Source organism: Lissotriton helveticus, chromosome 5_1, assembly GCF_964261635.1.
Source record: "Lissotriton helveticus chromosome 5_1, aLisHel1.1, whole genome shotgun sequence".
Lineage (NCBI taxonomy): Eukaryota > Metazoa > Chordata > Amphibia > Caudata > Salamandridae > Lissotriton > Lissotriton helveticus.
In genome coordinates this window covers 622156043-622178096 of record NC_136065.1, presented here as the reverse complement: position 1 = coordinate 622178096, position 22054 = coordinate 622156043, and the positions used below count along the sequence as shown (strand labels likewise).

At 46.5% G+C, this 22054-nt stretch overlaps 1 protein-coding gene across 1 annotated transcript; it reads right to left on the bottom strand.

Annotated features, from left to right (window-relative positions):
- Nucleotides 1–535: 535 nt before the first annotated feature.
- On the bottom strand, nucleotides 536–17644 carry LOC144754787 (chymotrypsin-like elastase family member 2A). Its single transcript, XM_078642993.1, has 8 exons — nucleotides 17532–17644; nucleotides 15035–15123; nucleotides 10745–10842; nucleotides 7658–7786; nucleotides 4572–4708; nucleotides 3666–3811; nucleotides 1910–2062; nucleotides 536–668 (listed from the first exon to the last, which is right to left on the bottom strand). Exons 1-8 carry the CDS (start codon nucleotides 17569–17571, stop codon nucleotides 651–653), a joined length of 810 nt encoding a protein of 269 aa, XP_078499119.1. The 5' UTR covers nucleotides 17572–17644; the 3' UTR covers nucleotides 536–650.
- Between the last annotated feature and the right edge of the window lie 4410 nt (nucleotides 17645–22054).

Sequence of the window (22054 nt, the reverse complement as noted above, 5' to 3'; positions counted from 1 at the left end):
GTTCCTGGTAAGACCCTTCTTGGGAACCACATCACCTGGAACCCACACACTGGGTCATATCTCTCCTTCCTCAAGGAAGGACCCAACATTAGTCCAGATTTCTCCTTGATCACAGGAGCTCGAGCGCAGAGTCAGATCTATCACCTTCCTTTGAGGGATCCCAACACCCATCAAGTTTCCCCTTCCTAAGTGCAAATTAAACAAATGTTCAGATGTCACTAGGGTCTCCCAACTCCTAATTCAGATATCTCCTTCCTCAGCAGTCCCCAAAAACTGGTTCATAAATCTGCTCTAGTGGAGCCCCGACACGGAGTGTTTCCTTCTCTTCTTTGGGGCCATGATTATCCCAGATACACTAATATCAAATAAACATTAGATAATTAACAATCACCGTGCACTCCCGTCATATCCTCCTGCTGACAAGCATTTCAGGCATGCTTTTTGCAGATGTGCACGTGCACTCTCCATGCCTCCTGCTGATGTGCGCAACCGCGTGCCCATTATTTTAAGTAGAGTTTTAAAACAAACACAAAAACATTTTCCAGATTTTTGTTTATTTAATGTCTTTACAGCACAGATCTCCTTTTTGTGTGATACATTTCAGCTTGCGTCCTGAACTGCACCAGGTCATCCTTCATAGTTTCTTCGGTTTAATTGGCTGCCATTGTCTGAAAAATATCAGGAAATATAGTTAAATTAACCAATTGTTTCACTATCGCAGTTTGTGGTGCAATATATGACAACTTATTTGTACACAGTAGTATAGTTAAACTTCCTACAGAGAGCATCAAAACAATGCAGTAGCCCATATCAATGAAACATTTACTTTCAGATTATTTATTCATTCAAGTATTTATGGAGTGTAGAAGCGCCCGAGATCCTGTTTAGGATTTGGAGAAATACAAATCACAATACAAGCATAGCTGTTTGGGAAAACAGGAGTTTTGCAGGGTTATCAAACTTGTTCAATCCAAACCTGACCTACAGCAGAAGTTGGTTACCACAAAAGAGAAACCCTACAGCCTGGGGCCACCACAGGAATCCTTTGACCTCTAGGAATCAGAGTGCAAGACTTCGCCACACTCTGGACACGGAGGTGCAGTAGTTCGATCGCATGCAGGAGCCACTCGCATGCTGCCTGCTTCAGCAGGAATCTGCCAGCCTGAACACCTTAGGTGATGTGCTCAGAACAGACTGGAAGCCCTGCAGAAGTAATCCAGTCAGACTACTTTATCACTCTAGCTGTTTCTATCTGACTAGTCAAGCTGAGATTGCATCCATTAATCAAGCCCTGGCAGCACCCTCAGACATTCTGGTGCCACCTCAACTCTCAAGTCCATTATCTATGGATTCCTCATTATCCAGATAGAACTGTACCTTACTTGCACTTCTGTGACTGTGCTTACCAACCAAGCCCTAATTCTAGCTCACAAACACAACCACGACGGACTCTCAAACACAGAACTGTGACTGTACCCTTGTTTTCCAATGGTGACTATACCCATTAATCCATCCACAACTTGACTCTCACTTTTCAATAAGTCGCTGACCCAATCCAAGAAGGACCTCAAGGCCTGGCTCTTCGAATGATCCTCCACACCTAGAGGGACCACCAGCCCCCCCCCACCCCACCAGTACCTTGAAACCCTCACGGATGAGTAGTCGTGCTATATAAACCCCTGATCGACTGATTGGTACGTGACTCTTCATCATTTATCGAGCTGTGACTGTATATTTCCAATTCATCTGCGCTCTTACCTTCCCAGTTCAGATATTACAGTACCTTACTCTGGTAATTGTAATTCATTAGTTCAGCTGCAGCTTTACTCTGTGATGCCAATCCTGCTCGTTGCCTTCCCTTACTAACTTACAGTGACTGGAGCTCGCTGGCCCAGTTGTGAATTATTACCTGACTGATCCAGCTGTTGAATGCAGACACCCGAGTGAACACAGACGGCTTCTTGGAATAGTTGCAGCCAAGGGTTGAACCAAAGCTGACCACACCGTGGACCTGCCAGCTTCCATCAGTAGCCCTGCAGTTCAGTGGGCCGCCAGAGTCACCCTGCAAACAGATAGAAAGCATTGATTACTGTAGAAACTTCAAACCATTAGGATCCAACCAACATCCACTGCGTGTCTTGTAAGACAGTGTAGGTGCACTGCCACATCAGAAAAAGGAATCTAGCAACTGGTAAAATCCAGAGTAAACCAGCAACTTCAGCAAGAGATGCTACTATCACTGGAAAACTTGCTACTCGTTAAGATCTCACTCGTGTTTTGTTAATAATAAATTTAGACTTGTGCTCAGATTGGGCTACTCACCGATGAGCTGCTTAAGTGGTGTTGCTCTCTCGATTGGGCTCTTGTTTTGACTTTGCTACTTGCTAGACTGGATTTGAGTAATGTTACTCATTTCATTGGTCTAGAGGCATATTACTCTGTACGTTGGTCTTGGGCTATGGTACTCACTTGATGGCGCATGTGTTTGTGTTGTGCTGCTAGATGGGCTCACGTTACTAGATCAGGCTTAAGTAGTGTTACACACTAGGTCAGGCACATGCTCTGGTTGTGTCACTCAGTAACTCGAGTTTAGGGAGGAATATTCTCTTCTCTATATTGTGAGATGTGCTTTGGTTGTGCTACTCTAGAGCATCTATTTTGTGTTCCAGTTTTCTTTCTCACCACATAAACTAATTCTCAGGTTTTGGTCCTCACTGGGTTGACCTTACCTTTGATTGGTGTTGCTCTAAAGATTGATCAGACTGTACATGTAGATCAGAGAACCTGTGGGTAAATTGTGATATTCTCGTGATCCGACTAGCTTGGTTCATAACTGCATATGCTACATGCTATATAGGACAGACGGATTTATCTGTAGACTGGACAGGTCATGCTTTGGCTGGATCTTGATGAACAGTGGGCAGATGATGCTGTGGTTATGTGTTTCAGAAGATCATCCTGTGATTACGTGTTTTTATAAAATGGGTCAGTCGTGCTCTTGTGTTTCTGAAGACTGGACATATCATGCTGTGGTTCTGTGCTTCTGTAGACTGGAAAGATCACGCTCTGGGTGAACCGGTCTGTAGATTGGACTGATAATTCTCTGAGTCAGTATTTTTATAGACTGGACAGACCACGCTCATCTGCACCTCTGTGCATACTCTACAGATCGGTGTTTGTATAGACTGGACCGATCATGCCCGGTTTATGCTACTCTACAGGTTAGATGGCTTTTGCCTGGGCTGTCCTATCTAACAAAGCAAAAAATAGCGTGCACTGGAAGTACTAGACTCTAGGTCAAGCAGATATGCCTCAGGTTGAACTCTCAGAGCCCGCAGAGATCCCTCTTCTAACCTGCATCTCCTTCAGGATTGTTATGCCTCTAGTAACTCCTTGACCGGTAACACCGCCCACACTACCAGAAAAAGGAAATCTCTTGAAAGGGTGCAAGGCAACTACACTAAGATAGGAGAGATTTCTTTCTGAAATCCCTTACAGGTAAGGACATATATGTTTATTACCAAAAAAGCCTAAAGCAGACTTTAACTACTGGCAACAAAGTTGACAACACTCTATTCTGCAGAGAGCATGGTTAGCAATCATGTTTCGATATTGATAGATAAAAAGCAGTTCGTCCAACTTTGTATCATATTCTGTGGACATACGTTACAGCTGGAGATGATGCCGTCACCACCGGCGCAGACCATGGATGTTTTCACAGTGCCTCCCCACCAGTCCGAGCGGCTGCAGGTTGCGTGATCCACGACGAGCAGACGTCCCTGCTGCAGCCTATCAGGAGAAGCTCCGTTGGCTGAAAGAGAACACAAAGCAGACAGTGATACCTATACTTAGATGTTTCAAAAGCTTTTCTTGGGCCTTAGTACAAAACTTAAGGGGGGGGGGCCTCCTCATTGTTCAAAGTAGAAAAACATTTTCTCCCAAAAGAAAAGGGCAGTTTCCTTTTAACAAGAAGCTCTAGCATCTAGTTCTACAGCCTTCGTTAGCTGCCTCTATATACATTTCTCACCGAAAAAGCGCTTTAACACCTCATCAGGGTGAGCAATCACTATACAAATGTAAACCCCTCCTCTTCTATCCCATCGCTATCCTTTTCAATCCAAATAACAGACTAACATATCCACCGCTCAAATTACCTTCATATTTCACTATACTAATTAATCACTAATCCTTTTTCGGTTCGGGAGTAGCGTGCTACTTGACGAAAAAGCGCTTTGACGCCTCATCAGGGGTAGTTAGCGCTATATAAATGCAATTACAATACAATATAATACAACATAAAGAAAGAGAAAGGCAGAAACGCTGGAAGAGGGGGAGCGAGATAGGAAAACGGCTAGTGGGGGATGCAAGGATGAAAAATAACTTGCAAGCCTTGATGCTTGGCAACCACGTTATCCGGAGGGCTCCTGCATGTATCATTATTTTACCAATTAAGTATCGAACAAGCTTCAGCAGGAGACAGGGTGAAAAGGTTGCAATCAGGTTTTGGAACTGTTTTAAAACTAGGCCGGCATTCGCTACTTTCATTACAAAAGAGGAGAGTATTTACTTACTCTGCAGCCTGCCCCATCCTGTTACGTAGCAGGCGAATCTATTAGGTAGGACGTATCCGGCAACTGGGAGACAGGCGGGCTGGATGGTGCTACTGAAGGGCACGTGTTCTGCCAGCTTCAGCAGAGAGATGTCATACCTTCAATAAAAATAGAAAGAGGACGGGGTTCATTTACAATGGAAGACATGGGTTGGGACATTAATTTCTTCATAGTACAGTACCCGCACATATATATTCGGTATATTTGTACATAGGTTACATTACCTTTGTAACAGATGTACAACTGTACCGACTATACAGTGGTTGAAATGGAATTTTAGAACTGCATGTACTCACCAACCCAGAGTACCTACTTGGTAATGAGAAGTGCTGCTACACTCCCTCTAAAAGTATTTTAGCTGCGGTAAGTAGTGTTGGTGCTCAACCTTACACACTAAAGAAATGTAGGCACTCAGTACCTGACCATACCGGTCTATTTAGGCACTGGCAAATACTGGCACACAGACAGTGACCCCCCCTCTCCGTTGTTCTTCTCCACATCAAACACCTGGATCTACACCATTTACTTTTTACATGCCCACTTGTCCATGGTTTTTGGGAAAAGGTGTGGGCCCAGATCAATTTAATTTTTCATTCTGACTATCTTTTCTCTGTTTCTAACGTATTTCTGGGAAGTTTATCTCCGGTGTGGTCAGAATGCAATTCTAACACAAAAATAGTGGACCTATTGCTGGCAGTGGCCTTTTAGCAGATCACTAAGAACTGGAAAGACTTATTATCTTATCAAGCTTGGTGGTACGCTATTTGTTATAACCACAGATTAGATAACGCTCTTGTGTATCATATTGCTAGTGCTAAACGTTCCTCTAGTTTAACCCCCGTACAACAAGAAGTTTCCAAACCTCCATGACTTTATTTTCATTGTGTTTTTTATATATAAGATCATTTTGAATTTTGCAATAATAAGTTTTTGTACTATGTGAATTGTAGTCTTTACGCTTTTTACTGCTTTATTTATATATTTCATTAACTCCTTTTTCTTCGAGATAGGCCAACTTTCATTATATATACAACTATTTTGTCTTTATGTTCAACAAATGATTCATGTGACTATGTATTTTTATTTTGTATTCTGTATTGAGATTTATATTCCCCTTAAACTTTTTTCTGAACTTAAAAACATCTGGACAACACTTGAACAGAGAAGTGAGTCTCTGCCACCCTGCGTCATCCCCACAGTTATGTCGGAGCGTTTCCTTCTGTCTCAGTTAAAAAACAAGTCCCTGTTCATCCACCCGCTGGCTTTCTTGGCATGGATGTCAGTTGGAGATAGCAGCTGCTGCCCCAGGGCTGCCCTTTGTTGCCCCTGGCATGGCCTTTAAAACAGCTGCATGTAAGCTGCAAGGCTTACATTCACTCCCTGCATGTTTCCTCATTATTTCACACTTTCGGGTAGATACATTGTGCGCCACATAAATCTTAATTTTTAGTGCAAAGGGTGAGACCTACACACTGTACGGGAAACATCCTTTACAACAAAACTTTTTCCACGCAGTACCTTTACAACGCAGGTATTACAACGCAAGTCGTTACAACGACTTGCGCTGTAGGGCGCTGTAGGATAGGGAATAGTTTAATTTACTATCCAAAACCTTCCCTACTATCCACGGGGACTGGAGTTGGAATAGTAAATTAAACTATTCCACTATCCAGCACCCCCCAACGCAAGTCGTTGTAACGACTTGCATTGTAAAACCTGCATTGTAAAGGCATGCGAGGAAAAAGCATGCGTTGTAACAACATACATCCCACTGTACAGGGATGGAGTGCACACACAGCTGTACATTGACATTGAGTTTAAAGGATAAAATGCTACCCTGTCTTGGTTAATCTCATGGCCTGATGATGGCCAGTGCCCTCGGTAATAAAGTCCTGAAAGTGACAGGCCCTGTGCCTCAGACACAGCTAGTACTGCTCTGCTCTGTAGTTCATTCCCCTGTGGTTACCCCCAGTGCGTTATGTTGGATGAAAAAGGGGCCTCTAAATGGGACATGGCAAAAGAAGTATAACAAGAAATTCTTCACAGGTGCAGCCTACATAATTATGGGTGTGGCCTGAAAACATGAACTAGAATGTTGGTCTTGCTAGCGAACCACATAGCCACTGTTTCGATGTTTCTATATTTATTTTCTTTTGGTGTTTCAAAACACATCACACTATAACAGCCACCTAGGCCAGTCAGAGCTATTGCCCTTAACAATGCTTGATAGCACTGAATTGTTTTCCATATAATATCAAAGAGTAAGATCTCCCATTTACTTTCCCTGCAGTCTTTCTCTCTGCGTTACTCACTTATGACATTTTTCTCCACACATCTTTCTGAAGTCCTTCCACCTGCTTGTCTTGCACTTTCACTCCACGCTCTTTTCATCTCTACTTCTGATTGCGCCTCCTTTCACCCCCTATACTTCACCTTTCCCTCTCACGCATATTCATTTTATTTTATTTTTCATTAAAATTGCCCATATTTGGACAGGTGCGTACTTCCGTCACACACTTTCCAATTCCAGTTGCCACATACGTGTTCATAACTTTGTCTGCCCTCTGTGCATGGAGGCCAAGGATTGGATGAGCATTTAATTAGAACACCTTTGTGACAGGTGCTCCCAGGAAGTCTCCACTCCAGAGCTCTCAGTTGTGCCGCGTCACGAACACCCGACTTAACACTGAACTCGCTCGGACACCTCGATGCGACACGGTTTTCAGTTTGAACTATTCAAGTATCATGTTATATGAAGAAAAAAAACAGAAGAAACACGTCTGAGAAAAAGACTTATTCCTGGGAAATAGGGCCACGTATACTACGCATCATTAATTGAAGCGTGTGAAATGCAGCATGGACTGCGTCACTGTCTTTCATTACCCTGAGGACTCCCGTACAGACTGTTAGGAAAAAAAAATCTCGTTTTTTTCTAGTAAACGTAAGAACAGGAAAATAGGGCTTCGTAACCGGCCTTTTCAATCAATGGCTGTTTTTAATTATTGCCGGTGCTGAGCCCTGGTCAGACCCGCTAAGCCCCGAGTTACCCGTTGGAGAGCTGGCTGGAGTTCCACTGCTTGTGGTTGAGTAGTCTCTGCACCTGGACAGCTCGGGAGCCGGATTCGGAGACGCGGAGGTTGTGTTTTCCAAGCAGCACTCGATAAGACCTGGAGGAACTGTAAAGAGAAGAGAAGAATACACGGTCGAATGAGGGAGAGAGAGTCAGAGGGCCCTGCTGTTTCCGGTCATTCGAAAGAAGACGGAAGCTTTCCACTGTGGATCACTGAGGAGTCAAGGTGGAACCTACACAACTCAACTGCTGACTGCTTACTCGACTTATCATCATTTAGGAGACTGGACATGTAACCAGACAGCTACAGGTATACCTGGGGATGCGCCAAAAAGATAAGCCTCCCAGGAGAGGCATAAAGAGGAGAAAAGTCTTTATTTCTCCTCGTTTTTCCTCTTTCTATATGTGGTGGATTCTGCAGCACACATTGGAAGAGGAAAACGCCTCTCAGGATTGTTTTTGGGCAGGAAGGTACCTCTTCCTGCATAAAAACAATCCTGCCGACAAAACAGGTGCCCTTGCATTATGGTGCAAGGTTGCCTGCGATGGTGCTAAGCGGCCGAAATGGTGCCAGTGCAGGGGGAAAAAGACAGGAATGCGCCATATTGGCTAAATACGGTGCACTTTCCTTGTTACCCAAAGCAGCGTAGCAAAGTGACTTGCTGCGCCGCCCTGCTCCACAAAACTTCTAAATAGGACCCACTCTTTACATTACACACACTGGGCTGAGCTTTAACTTTGCAATGCACCACAGAGGAAGGTGAGTGAAACGTTTCTTAGCACCACGCAGCTTACTGAGCACTAACTTTACATTCCACCACGCAACAGGTAGAGCACTGCCACCGCTCAGTATACTGAGCACTAACTTTACATTGCACCACGCAGCAGGCTGAGCACTCTCACCGCTCAGTATACTGAGCACTAACTTTACCTTGCACCACGCAGCAGGCTGAGCACTGCCACCACTCAGCATACTGAGCACCAACTTTACCTTGCACCACGCAGCAGGCTGAGCACTGCCACCGCTCAGTATACTGAGCACTAACTTTACCTTGCACCACGCAGCAGGCTGAGCACTGCCACCACTCAGCATACTGAGCACCAACTTTACCTTGCACCACGAAGCAGGCTGAGCACTGCCACCGCTCAGTATACTGAGCACTAACTTTACCTTGCACCACGCAGCAGGCTGAGCACTGCCACAACTCAGCATACTGAGCACCAACTTTACCTTGCACCACGCAGCAGGCTGAGCACTGCCACTGCTCAGTATACTGAGCACTAACTTTACCTTGCACCACGCAGCAGGCTGAGCACTGCCACCACTTAGCATACTGAGCACCAACTTTACCTTGCACCATGCAGCAGGCTGAGCACAGCCACCGCTCAGTATACTGAGCACTAACTTTACCTTGCACCACGCAGCAGGCTGAGCACTGCCACTGCTCAGCCTACTGAGCACCAACTTTACCTTGCACCACGCAGCAGGCTGAGCACTGCCACCGCTCAGAATACTGAGCACTAACGTTACATTCCACCACGCAGCAGGCTGAGCACTGACACCGCTTAGCATACTGAGCACCAACTTTACCTTGCACCACGCAGCAGGCTGAGCACTGCCACCGCTCAGCATACTGAGCACTAACTTTACATTGCACCACGCAGCAGGCTGAGCACTGCCACCGCTCAGCATACTGAGCCTCAACTTTACATTCCACCACGCAGCAGGCTGAGCACTGCCACCGCTCAGCATACTGAGCACCAACTTTACCTTGCAGCAGGCTGAGCACTGCCACCGCTCAGCATACTGAGCACTAACTTTACATTTCACCACGCAGCAGGCTGAGCACTGCCACCGCTCAGCATACTGAGCACCAACTTTACCTTGCACCACACAGCAGGCTGAGCACAGCCACCACTCAGCGTACTGAGCACTAACTTTACATTGCACCACGCAGCAGGCTGAGCACTGCCACCTCTCAGCATACTGAACACCAACTTTACCTTGCACCACGCAGCAGGCTGAGCACAGCCACAGCTCAGCATACTGAGGACCAACTTTACCTTGCACCAAGCAGCAGGTTGAGCACGGCCACCTCTCAGCATACTGAGCACCAACTTTACCTTGCACCACACAGCAGGCTGAGCACAGCCACCGCTCAGCATACTGAGCACCAACTTTACCTTGCACCATGCAGCAGGCTGAGCACAGCCACCGCTCAGCATACTGAGGACCAACTTTACCTTGCACCACGCAGAAGGCTGAGCACTGCCTCCTCTCAGCATATTGAGCTCCAACTTTACATTCCACCACGCAGCAGGCTGAGCACTAACTTTACATTCCACCACTCAGCATACTGAGCATTTACTTTACATTGCACCACGCAGCAGGCTAAGCACAGCCACCGCTCAGCATACTGAGCGCCAACTTTACCTTGCACCATGTAGCAGGCTGAGCTCTGCTACCGCTCAGCATACTGAGCACTAACTTTACATTTCACCACGCAGCAGGCTGAGCACTGCCACTGCTCAGTATACTGAGCACTAACTTTACCTTCCACCACGCAGCAGGCTGAGCACTGCCACCGCTCAAAATACTGAGCACTAACTTTACCTTGCACCACGCAGCAGGCTGAGCACTGCCACCGCTCAAAATACTGAGCACTAACTTTACCTTGCACCACGCAGCAGCCTGACCACTGCCACCGCTCAGCAGACTGAGCACTTACTTTACATTCCACCAATCAGCAGGCTGAGCACTGCCACCACTCATGAGCTGAGCACTGAGCACTAATTTAACATTGCACCACTCAGCAGTTTGGCTACTAACTTTACTTAGCACCATACATCAAGCTAAGCTCTAACTCCATTGCCCCACGCAGGAGGCTGAATAACCATGTCCTATAGCGCCACACAGCAGGCTGAGCACTAACTATGCACAGCACTGCGCAGGAAGCTGTGCTTGATATACACCATACAGGAGGTTGAGCCCTAACTTTACATAGTCCCACACAGGAGGCTGAGCTCTCATGCCACATAGCGCCACACATGGGAGACAGTTTACCTGATGCAGTGAGCGGCTGTTAGCACCCAGTTGGACGCGATCAGAGTTCCACCACAGGTGTGATACCAGGAACTACCAGAAAGATACTGAAGGGAAACCTGCACAAAAAGAAAACACAATGTGTGTCTATGATTCTGCTAACATGGCTCTGTTACCAGCAGGGCAACCATTGCTACCACCAGATTGCACCATGTTACCCCCATTGCCTTGTTATGTTACCCGCAGAGAACCTAGTTTCGCTAATATCACAGAGTCTTCCTGTGTTCGAACCAGAGAGCCATTTGTACACACCACCAGGAGGCAAGATTTTGTTATCAGTAGAGAGCCTCATTCACGGGATGTCACCAAGAGAGAGGTGTTGCATGATACCTTTAGAAAGGTATTTTCTGTAGGTATCTGAAGGTTTTCACGTGTCACCACCTATGAGGCAATGGCTGTTACTAGTGGGTCTTCGGTGGCTGCCAGCGAGGTGCTTCTTCTGAAGAATCACGGTCTGTCTCTCGCCAGGGAACCCTGTTGTGTTACTATTACAGAGAGAGGTCCTGTTCCCCCCTCAGCTTCCGTACCAGTAGCTTCATTCTGAGGATACAAGATTCAACAACATGAAGGCATTTCTGAGAAAGTAGGGGGGGGGACTATCTGCTGGCGAGGTCTTCACTGAACATGTTCTAGATATATGGTTTATGTAGTATCACTTTATAGGAGGCAACAATCATGCTTTCTGTGTTAGAGCTTTCAAAGATATGTCTCTACCACAAGCTTAAGGCGGATGCCTCCAAAGACCACATTGAAATGTGCAGCGTAGGCTGTATTTTGAGTGAGAACATGTCATTTTGGAGATGACTGTGGACAGACCAGGAGGCGTAGGACCATTGCCCCCATTTGTGTCCTGTGTAGGATCTATATCCTAAAAGAAGATTCCAGGGCACCCCTTATGTTACCCAAGGCTCCTATCTTTACGGCTCGATGATGTAGAGCCCACCTCTTTTTCCTCTGGCGGGATTGGACAAGTGTTAGACCCTTGGCTTGCAGAATCCAGGATGTACTCACAGGAGGGCTATGGTATCAGAGTTAAACTGGTGCCAGTAATGCTGACTAGTGAAAGTAAAGGTCAGGCAGGAGAAGAAAGTGTGCCGTGATTTTGATGTACTCCTGACCCCAGAGGGAGCAGAGCTGTGTCATTGCTTCATTGGGAGTACGCAAGCTCAGGTCAACTTATACGTTAAGACTTCACCCCAGTTTGTTCCACTTAAATCAGATGGGAATTAAATATTTATTCTTAATAAAATGACTTTGATCAGACCCCATTTGTCCACAAGCAAACTTGTGAAGCCATGGATGTTAGCCCAAAGATCCTGTTCTAAGTTCTTATAATATTTATTCTGTGTTACATAAGCAAATCGTTTATACGCATTTTGAGAAAATCTCAAATGCAAGCTATGCATCTGTGTGTAACGCACTAAACTTGTTTCTGCTCTCTCCAATGGAAGTGGACAGTTGTACGAGATTCACGTGAATAGCTAACAAGACGCTGGCCAATCCGTAAGAGCGTCAGACAATATGATGTTGTACTTTATAATGTATTAAGGAATATTCATTCATGTTTGATATGCACGTATGTTAGCTGTTTATTAGTTCTAATAAAATAATATATTGTTGAGAATTCAAACTATTGTGCACATCAAACATTTGTGTGTGTGTTTTTAGTTATTCATATTGACTGTATTTATTCTTCACTCCACATATTTCACATATTTGTACCTTAACAATTATATATATATATATATATATATATATATATATATATATATATATATATATATATATATATATATATATATATATATATATATATATATATATTAATCACACATATATATATATATAATACATATATATATTATACACACACACACGCACACATATAATATATATAGTGACATAGGATAGTGAAGATCAGTGAAACTATAATCACAAGTATATGCTTACCTTAACAATATTTTTGTGCTCATATTCTGGCATACAACCAGCAGCTTTTCAGTTTCTTTTTGATTGATTTGTAAAGTATGTGAAAGGTACTGCCTGCCAGTCTTCCCCACACTAACATATGTTTGCAGTGTATATTACGTTCCCCAGAACAAAAGGACGGAAAACTGGATTTTGATACAAAATATTTTCTTATTTTTTGATGTAAGAATAGCTCGTTTCGATACTTTAGTTCAACAAGATTCAAATTAACTGTTTAGGCTTAATTATAGCCACCAAAGAGTGAAGGTGTAGTGGATAGACAGTTGAGGTGGTCTAGCTCTCTCAAGAAAGTGATAGGAACTGACCTGTTTGAGTTATTCATGTCCGCATTGTCAGGGTTCTTGAGTGTCTCTATGGACTCGATGGGGCTATTCAGGTTTTAGGGAGTCTTGGGGTTTCAGAGACATTTGTGTTACTTGGGTTTTTTGACTGTCAGGAGGTGTTGTAGTTTTACTGGAAATCATTTACTGGAGTTATTGTTTCTCTGTGGGGGGGTCTCAAATGTACGAGGTGTCTGTGTTTCATGGGAACTCTTAGATTTCGGGTGGTGTCTAGGAGTCTTTAGGTGTCTTTGTGTTTCATGGGAATCCTTCGATTTCGGGTGGTGTCTAGGAGTCTTTAGGTGTCTTTGTGTTTCATAGGAACCCTTAGATTTCGGGTGGTTCCTAGGAGTCTTCTGGTGTCTTTATGTTTCATGGGAACCCTTGGATTGCTGGTGGTGCCTAGGAGTCTTCAGGTGTCTCTGTGTTTCAAGAGAATGCTTAGATTTCGGGTGGTGCCTAGGAGACTTCAGGTGTCTTTGTGTTTTATGGGAACCCTTAGATTTCGGGTGGTGCCTAGGAGTCTTCAGGTGTCTTTGTGTTTCAAGAGAATGCTTAGATTTTGGGTGTTGCCTAGGAGACTTCAGGTGTCTTTGTGTTTCATGGGAACCCTTAGATTTCAGGTGGTGCCTTGGAGTCTTCAGGTGTCATGTAGTTCATGGGAATCCTTGGATTTCGGGTGGTGTCTAGGAGCCTCAGGTGTCTTTGTGTTTCATGGGAACCCTTGGATTGCTGGTGGTGCCTAGGAGTCTTCAGGTGTCTCTGTGTTTCAAGAGAATGCTTAGATTTCGGGTGGTGCCTAGGAGACTTCAGGTGTCTTTGTGTTTTATGGGAACCCTTAGATTTCGGGTGGTGCCTAGGAGTCTTCAGGTGTCTTTGTGTTTCAAGAGAATGCTTAGATTTTGGGTGTTGCCTAGGAGACTTCAGGTGTCTTTGTGTTTCATGGGAACCCTTAGATTTCAGGTGGTGCCTTGGAGTCTTCAGGTGTCATGTAGTTCATGGGAATCCTTGGATTTCGGGTGGTGTCTAGGAGCCTCAGGTGTCTTTGTGTTTCATGGGAACCCTTGGATTGCTGGTGGTGCCTAGGAGTCTTAAGGTGTCTTTGTGTTTCAAGAGAATGCTTAGATTTCGGGTGGTGCCTAGGAGACTTCAGGTGTCTTTGTGTTTCATGGGAACTCTTAGAGTTCGGGTGGTGCCTAGGAGACTTCAGGTGTCTTTGTGTTTCATGGGAACTCTTAGATTTCGGGTGGTGTCTAGGAGTCTTCAGGTGTCTTTGTGTTTGATTGGAACCCTTGTATTTCTGGTGGTGTCTAGGGTGCTTTAGGTGTCTTTGTGTTTCATTAAAATCCTTAGAATTTGGGTGGTGCCTAGGAGTCATCATGTGTCTGTGTGTTTAATGGGAACCCTTGGATTTCGGGTGGTGCATAGGAGTCTTCAGGTGTGTTTGTAATTCATGGGAACCCTTGGATTTCGGGTGGTGCCTAGGAGTCTTTGTGTTACATGGAAACCCTTGGATATCGGGTGGTGCCTAGGAGTCTTCAGGGGTCTTAGTGTTTCCTGGGAACCCCTGGATTTAGGGTAGTGCCTAGAAGTCTTCAGGTGCCTGTGTGTTTAATGGGAACCCTTGGATTTCGGGGGTGCATAGGAGTCTTCAGGGATCTTTGTGTTTCTGGAGGCCTTGGGGTTTCATAAAAGTCTTAGGACGACAGAGCGTCTTTGGATTTCAAAGGTTTGCCAGGTTTATAGAAGTCTTGAGGTTTCAAGGAAAATTAAAGTTTAAAGGGGTCTTAGAATTTGGGTCAGGCCACTTCGCCCAGCCAGGGTTTGTGTTTTGTGGCAGTTTTGAGTTACACTTTATATTAATTTACTGAATACAGTCTTTCTTTAAAGTCGTTGTTCGATTTTGACAATAAAACCATACCAAACCAACCAAGGTACTGACCTGCCATGGCCAGCTGTGTTGCCTTGCTTCATCGCCATTGACCACTCGAGAGACGGAGGGTGCGTAGGCCGGCTTCCCACAGCCCAGCGCTGCAGAGAAAACACAGGGAGATTAACACTCCAGAAATGCCAGACCACAGAACCTACAACACTCGTGGTGTATGTCTGATCCTGCTTTCTTGGCAAGCACAAGAGAAGAAAGCAACATATACTGTTACCTGATTTGTGCAATAAATGCAGGTCATTGGTATGACTGAGGTGCAACAAAAATACATCCTTTCTCTCTGTTCCTCATGAAATTTGTCAACCGTGGTACTCAGAGTTCCCTATTGTGGAAGCAGACAAAGTCACCTGATGTCAGAGGGCCTGTGACCTCATGACCGAGCACTTCCAGTCAGGGTTCTGGGTTCAAAGTTTCACCTCTCAAACCTGGATGATATTTAACCCAGTTTTTCTGAAGTTATATTAGATTTTTACTTTAGCGCTTGTTTACCCCACTGTTGTTACCACAGTCGACCATCAGGTGGCTATATTCCCTATTCAATGTACACAAAGAAGGAGCAGTTCCGAATTCAAACTTACAGCATCAAAGGGAAATGATATTCTTTTTTAAAATAACCCTCACCCACCAACCTATTTGGTGACATGCTTCATCATTTGGTTCCCACCTGGGATGCCGAATGCCTCCCAGGTGTGCTTCACACCTGAATTACAGCGGAGCTGGTTTGTTTGTTTGGACAGTGCAAGAAAGTGAAAATGCAGTAAGTGTGAACTCGGAACTGTTCCTTCTTTGCTTATATTGTTATTCTTTAGAAAACTAGGAGTAGTTCCGTAATACCCTTCCTCTCCTTGTGTTATTCTTATATTCCCTATTCACCATACGTCAACAGATGTGAAAATTTGCCATTCGCTTATACGCTACCTGTTTCTTGAACTCTTTTTCATTATCCCTCTTATAGTGGTATGCATAAGACAGAGATTGCCACTGCCCTGGTATCCAGTTGCTACCTTAGTTGTTGCAGAAACTTGAGCTGGCTACGTTGAACATGAATTATCCATACCACAGGGGAGCTTGTCCTCAGATTAATTAAATTACCTTTCCAAATCCAGATAGTAAAGACCAGGTTCAAGTTTTCATTGGAAGCTCCATGCTCTGCCAACCTCTGTCCGCCCACCAGCCTGTCCAAATTTGGTGAAATTCTTTTTCTTCCCATCACGACTGGCACTGTCGCACACAGGCAATACATCTCTATGATATCCCCCCACAACATGTGTCACCACCTACCGTGAACCCCATAGACACATGGGGTACGTACCCTCGAGTGTTTATGAAGAATGTTATGTTAATCCAGTTATATGAAACTGATTGTGTTGCACCCTGTCCCAATCTAATGAGAGCATCAACACAAAAAGAACTCTGTCTCTCAGGCAAAAGTAATTTCAAAAGGAAATACCTCCCATCTATTTCCTATACTGCAACAAAACCCTTTAATTACTGTTTTCTATGTGGTAGTGTGCACTACTCTTTGCCCTTTATTAAGATACACAACCATTTTCAATAGACAGCCAACAAGACTGTCTATTGAAAATGGTTGTGTATCTACCACATAGAAAAGATTAAATAAAGGGTTTTGTTGCAGTAGAGGAAATAGATGGGAGGTTTTTCCTTTTAAAATTACTTTTGCCTAAGAGACAGGGTTCTTTTTGTGCTGATGCTTATTGAGTGGAGGGCAACCCTGCGTCTCTTTTTTCCTCTGGGCTCCTATTGAAATAGACCAATCTAATGAGAGCCCAAACAAAACAAATACAATAAAAGTAAAATGAGCACCAGAGCAAGGACTCCAAAATATGAGGGCGATATGGGATCGGAGAGACTGAGATGTGTCTCAATTCAAGGGGAACATGACTAGAATTAGGCTCCATTACAAGGGCATCTGTGGCTCTGACAGATGTTCTAAATCTTCTAGAATTGGTGTATGATATAGCTAATATTCCGGATATTTCGCGCCTCTATATCAGCTTTCTGTGACACAGGTTCCTTAGTTTTCTTCCAAACAATGAGGAAGGTGGGGTCAATCATTCCGAAGCTCTTGTGCCCCCGATTCAACATATAGGACTGAGGAGCAGTTCCAGAGATGTTCTAGGGCTTGGGTCCCTCTACTCGTGGAGTGGGGTCCCGACTCAAGTCCAGGAGTTTGGTTATCCTTACGGGTTCTGTCATAAGTCCCACAGGCTTGCTCCCCACCATTGAGAGGGACACCTCTCTACAGCGCACCTTCATAACAGGGCCACTTCATCAAGAAATCTTCATCCAATGGGCTATGCACAATCCTTACTCACTCACTCACTCACTTACTCACTCGCTCACTCACTCACTCACTCACTCACCCACTCACTCATTCACTCATTCATTCACTCACTCACTCACTCGCTCACTCACTCACTCTCTCTAACCCCTTACTAGAGCCTGTAAAGAATGTAATAGATCTTGCGCTCACCGCCAACCACCAGCACTGCCGCAAGAAGGGCTTGGAACATCTTGGCAATCTACGAGGTGCTTCTGCGAGCCCACAACTTCTCTGCCTCTGGCTCCCTCCCTTTTATACCCAGTCTTCTGCATGCAGCACTGGAAGTCTTTATTTATAGCTCTTATCAGGGCATGAGGAATGGCCTTTTTCCCAAACGTGAAAATATTCCACAACCCAAGGTTTTGGTCATGATAAAGCAGAGGTGTCAACAAAACCCACTACAAAGTGTTTTTCATAAAAAAAAGTCTGAATTTGAACAGCTTTCCGATTCTCAGAGATGTCCTCGGCCATACCAAAAACTGCAAACACGAAGGACCCTAGGTCGCTGAATTCAGTCCTCATTGGGAGTGCTCATGGAAGAGTGCACATAATTCTGGGAAACGTCAGAGCTAAGTTATGAGACCTTCTATGAGAATTCATAAAAAGCGATCAACTGATTTGGTTAGAACAAATGCCTGTACTAAAGCCACCGCACTTCCAGGTCAAAGACTGGAAACAGCACTGTGCAGGAGGATGTATTGAATGTTGAGAAGGTGTGCATAAGGTAGAGATTTCAAGGGGGTGTCCTGATCTGTCAAGTGCATGATCTTCACATGAAAGAAAATAATATTAAGTGCAGGAACCTAAAGACTGACTTAACAACAGTGTAAGAACTGGGACCACCAGTTCTCCGGGGGGTAGCTTGGCTCGAGCAGGAAGGCGGCCAGGGGCTTACGTGTAAAGCAGCTACTCAACACACGCATCCAATGAGACATGAAGTGGGCACAATAATGGAGACCACACCATTAGTTGTGTTTGAAAATCAAGATCTTTTATGTAGGCTTTAGATCAAGCAAATAATGCATTAGCAAATCATCAGCATTACTTTAAAATACCACATTAAAACATTTCATGAACGCCCTTCAAAATGCATTTCCTGTAAAAGGGTAAACATTTCATTAAGTACTCTCAATACAGCAGAAAACTCCAATGAACACAGCATGTCGCGTTAAACTATTCAGCAGGCTAGAAGGCAGTTTCATAAACCATGGATTAACCTGTAGGAAGCAATCATAAGCATTTCCTCTTGTAAATATCAACAGTCTTGCGACCAAATTCAGATCATCAGAATACACTAGAATGAATCAATAAGTATCACAGTCCGGCCCCATCAGGAACTGTAGAAGCCCGCCCCTGCAAGAAACTCAGTACAGTGAAAAAGATCACCATTACATTAGCAGGCTTGTAAATAGGGCGTACACATGAACATTTCAGGCCAGATACTGGCATGCAGAACGATATCGGGGGGAAGTGTCTGTCCCCAAACCTCCTAATTCTCGAGGCACAGTAAGGGGGCCAACAGGGCCCAGTCTCAGTTCACCCCGGGGGAGGGGCGACCTCGGGCCTCACCCGGCCTACCGCCCTCCTCCCCGGGGGTTACCTGGTGCTCTTTGGCCTGATCAGGGCCCTTGCGGAGGTATCAGCGGTGGGGAGGGGTTCCGACCCTCCCGGGGCCTCACTCGGCCCGGCGCGGCGCAGGTGTGGCTTCTGGGCACAAGCGCCGGGGCCAGGGCGAGACCGACGTGTGGGGCTGAAAGGAGGGGGCACTTAGGCTCCACGGCCCCCTCCGTGTTGTTTACGGGCCGTCTCTGGGCCCACAAGTAGAGCTCCGGTCGGGGCCAATGCAGATCGGGGCCGGGGCGGCTCCAACCAACCGCGTAGCCCGCCTCGAGGGCGCGCCTGCCTGGACCAATGGCAGGGCGGCGCCCGGGGGCGGGGCGGGGGAGCTCCCCGGTCACGTGACAGGGGACAGCTTGGCTTCGGGCCTACCGCGGCCCAGCGTGTGGAGAACGGCGGCCCTCTCCTCACATACGGGGGCCTCCGAGGGGGGTAATTGAAGCTGGCGCGGGTCGCCACGCGCCGACAGGGCAGCCGCACTTCAGGGGCGTCGCGTGGGTGGCGCGAACGCCGCGATGGTCGCCAGGCCTCGTCGTGTGTCTCGGACAGCACAGCAGCTCCGGGCTGCGGCGGTGAGTGGGGGTCAATAGCGCCTCGTGGCGACGGTGACCAGGCACCGCAGCGATCACTCGTGGGGGGTAAATCAGTCGGCTCAGGAGAGCGCTTGGGGGCAACTGCAGGCAGGATGAGTTCTGAGGTGAAAAGCGCCTCAGGATCACAGCGCTTTACCCACAGGAGCACAGTTAGCTCAGGGCAGGCAGTGCTGGCAGGAGAATTGGATATAGCGCTTTCCCCACAACTTGGCAAGGATTGCAGGCAGGATGGGTAGCAAAGCAGTTCAGTGAAGGGGGAGACAAGTGGGGCAAGGTGGGCCCACTGCAGGCAGGGGGTGCGCAGGGCAGCACAGTCCAGTACCTGGTCGATCCCCCAGCAGTCTCTGGTCACAGAAAAGTAGACTTCCTGGACCTTAGATGGTTGTTTCTTGAAGTTGAAGAGGGGGGGGGGTGAGTTGAAGGCTTGATGAGTTTTTCCTCAGTCACTGCAGATGGTCCCTGGGGTTCCCTGCGCTGGGCCAGATCAGGGGGCTAGTCTAGGACACCTCACCCAGCTTAAGAGGCAGCACCTAAATCCTGTCACTCCCAGTAGCATAGATTCCTAACTAGGCCCTCCCGCCTAAAACTCCTGCGTGGGTTCCCCAGGTCAGTGATGCCCCAACTGACTAGAAAAAGTTCCCTCCCTTGCTTATATATGCCCAGGTCAGGTAACCACTCTCTAAGGTGGCAAAAATCAGCTCCGCCTTTCTTCTGGAAGGTTCCAGGAGCTTCCCCACTCTACCTATGGACAGGGGAAGGGTGGCTGGCATTGCAACATTGTATGGGGATCCAGCCTGCTCCTGGCAACTAGGGTGCTACACTAAAAAGACCACGCTGCAGTAGCAGGGGCCAGTGGCAGCCATGTTTGAAGTAGAGAGCACCTGCACCTTAACATAGGTTAGCCATGAAAAGGTGCCCGAAGACCTAAGGGCCAGCAAAAAGATGGTGGGAAAAATGAGGCAAGGGCAAAAAAAACACAGGGAAAGACCACCCTAGGGCTGACAGGTCTAACATGCGTCCCCCCCAGCTGAAAGTGGGGAGAGATACCCAACCTCTAGGGAGTTCTCGTCACTAAGGCGGAAAAACCGGGAGAGACCGTCAGCATTGGCGTGGTCAACTCCGGGCCGATGTTCCACCCTACAGTCCATCCCCTTTAGGGAAATGGACCACCTTAGCAACTTGGGATTTTCGCCTCTCATTTGCATGAGCCAGCGAAGGGGTCAGTGGTCGGTTTGAACCAGGAAGTGAGAGCCAAAAAGGTATGGCCTCAACTTCTTCAAAGCCCAGACCACAGCGAAGGCTTCTCGCTCGATGGTACTCCATCGCTGTTCCCGAGGGAGGAGTCTTCTAGAGATGAAGGCCACAGGTTGGTCTTGGCCATCATCATTGAGTTGCGAAAGCACGGCGCCTACGCCATGCTCTGAGGCATCTGTCTGCACAATGAATTCTTTTTGGAAGTCCGGAGTGGCGATCACCGGAGCGGTGCACATCGCACGCTTCAGGTTTTCAAATGCCTCCTGGCAAGCAGCCGTCCAGATCACCTTGCGTGGCTGCTTTTTGGACGTCAACTCGGTCAAGGGGGCCACGATGGTGCCATATCCCTTGACGAATCTGCGGTAATAGCCAGTGAGGCCGAGGAAAGCTCCTCGCCCAGCTTAAGAGGCAGCACCTAAATCCTGTCACTCCCAGTGGCATAGGTTCCTAACTAGGCCCTCCCGCCTAAAACTCCTGCGTGGGTTCCACAGGTCAGTGATGCCCCAACTGACTAGAAAAAGTTCCCTCCCTTGCTTATATATGCCCAGGTCAGGTGACCACTCTCTAAGGCGGCAAAAATCAGCTCCGCCTTTCTTCTGGAAGGTTCCAGGAGCTTCCCCACTCTACCTATGGACAGGGGAAGGGTGGCTGGCATTGCAACATTGTATGGGGATCCAGCCTGCTCCTGGCAACTAGGGTGCTACACTAAAAAGACCACGCTGCAGTAGCAGGGGCCAGTGGCAGCCATGTTTGAAGTAGAGAGCACCTGCACCTTAACATAGGTTAGCCATGAAAAGGTGCCCTAAGACCTAAGGGCCAGCAAAAAGATGGTGGGAAAAATGAGGCACGGGCAAAAAAAACACAGGGAAAGACCACCCTAGGGCTGACAGGTCTAACAAGCAGCCATTGGTGCTTGCTCATTTTTGGCTTTTTTTCATCCCTACTTTCGCCCTTTGTCACTGTTTTCTCCTCCTCTTCCTTTCCTCCTCCCTTTTCGACATGTCTCTCTTATTAATACCATACTCAAAGTCTGATGGTCCCCAAAATTCAATTCCAGTGCACACCAACTGCAACCACTGGAACAAATTAAGAACTGGATCTATCCCGCCCGCTACCCCACTTATACACCAGTCCACTGACTGTGAAGTTTGTGGCTAACATCTTTTTCAGTTCTTGCCTCTAGACATCCTTTACCTGTCTGTTGTCAAA

Bases quoted from the DNA above. Each gene is read 5' to 3' on its own strand.
- LOC144754787 (XM_078642993.1), bottom strand. From the start codon at position 17,571: ATGTTCCAAGCCCTTCTTGCGGCAGTGCTGGTGGTTGGCG. The intron at 4,709-7,657 runs GTAACTCGGGGC...TTTTTATTGAAG, and splicing joins TCCAGCCAGCTCTCCAACGG to GTATGACATCTCTCTGCTGA. The intron at 3,812-4,571 runs GTAAGTAAATAC...GTTCTCTTTCAG, and splicing joins AGGATGGGGCAGGCTGCAGA to CCAACGGAGCTTCTCCTGAT.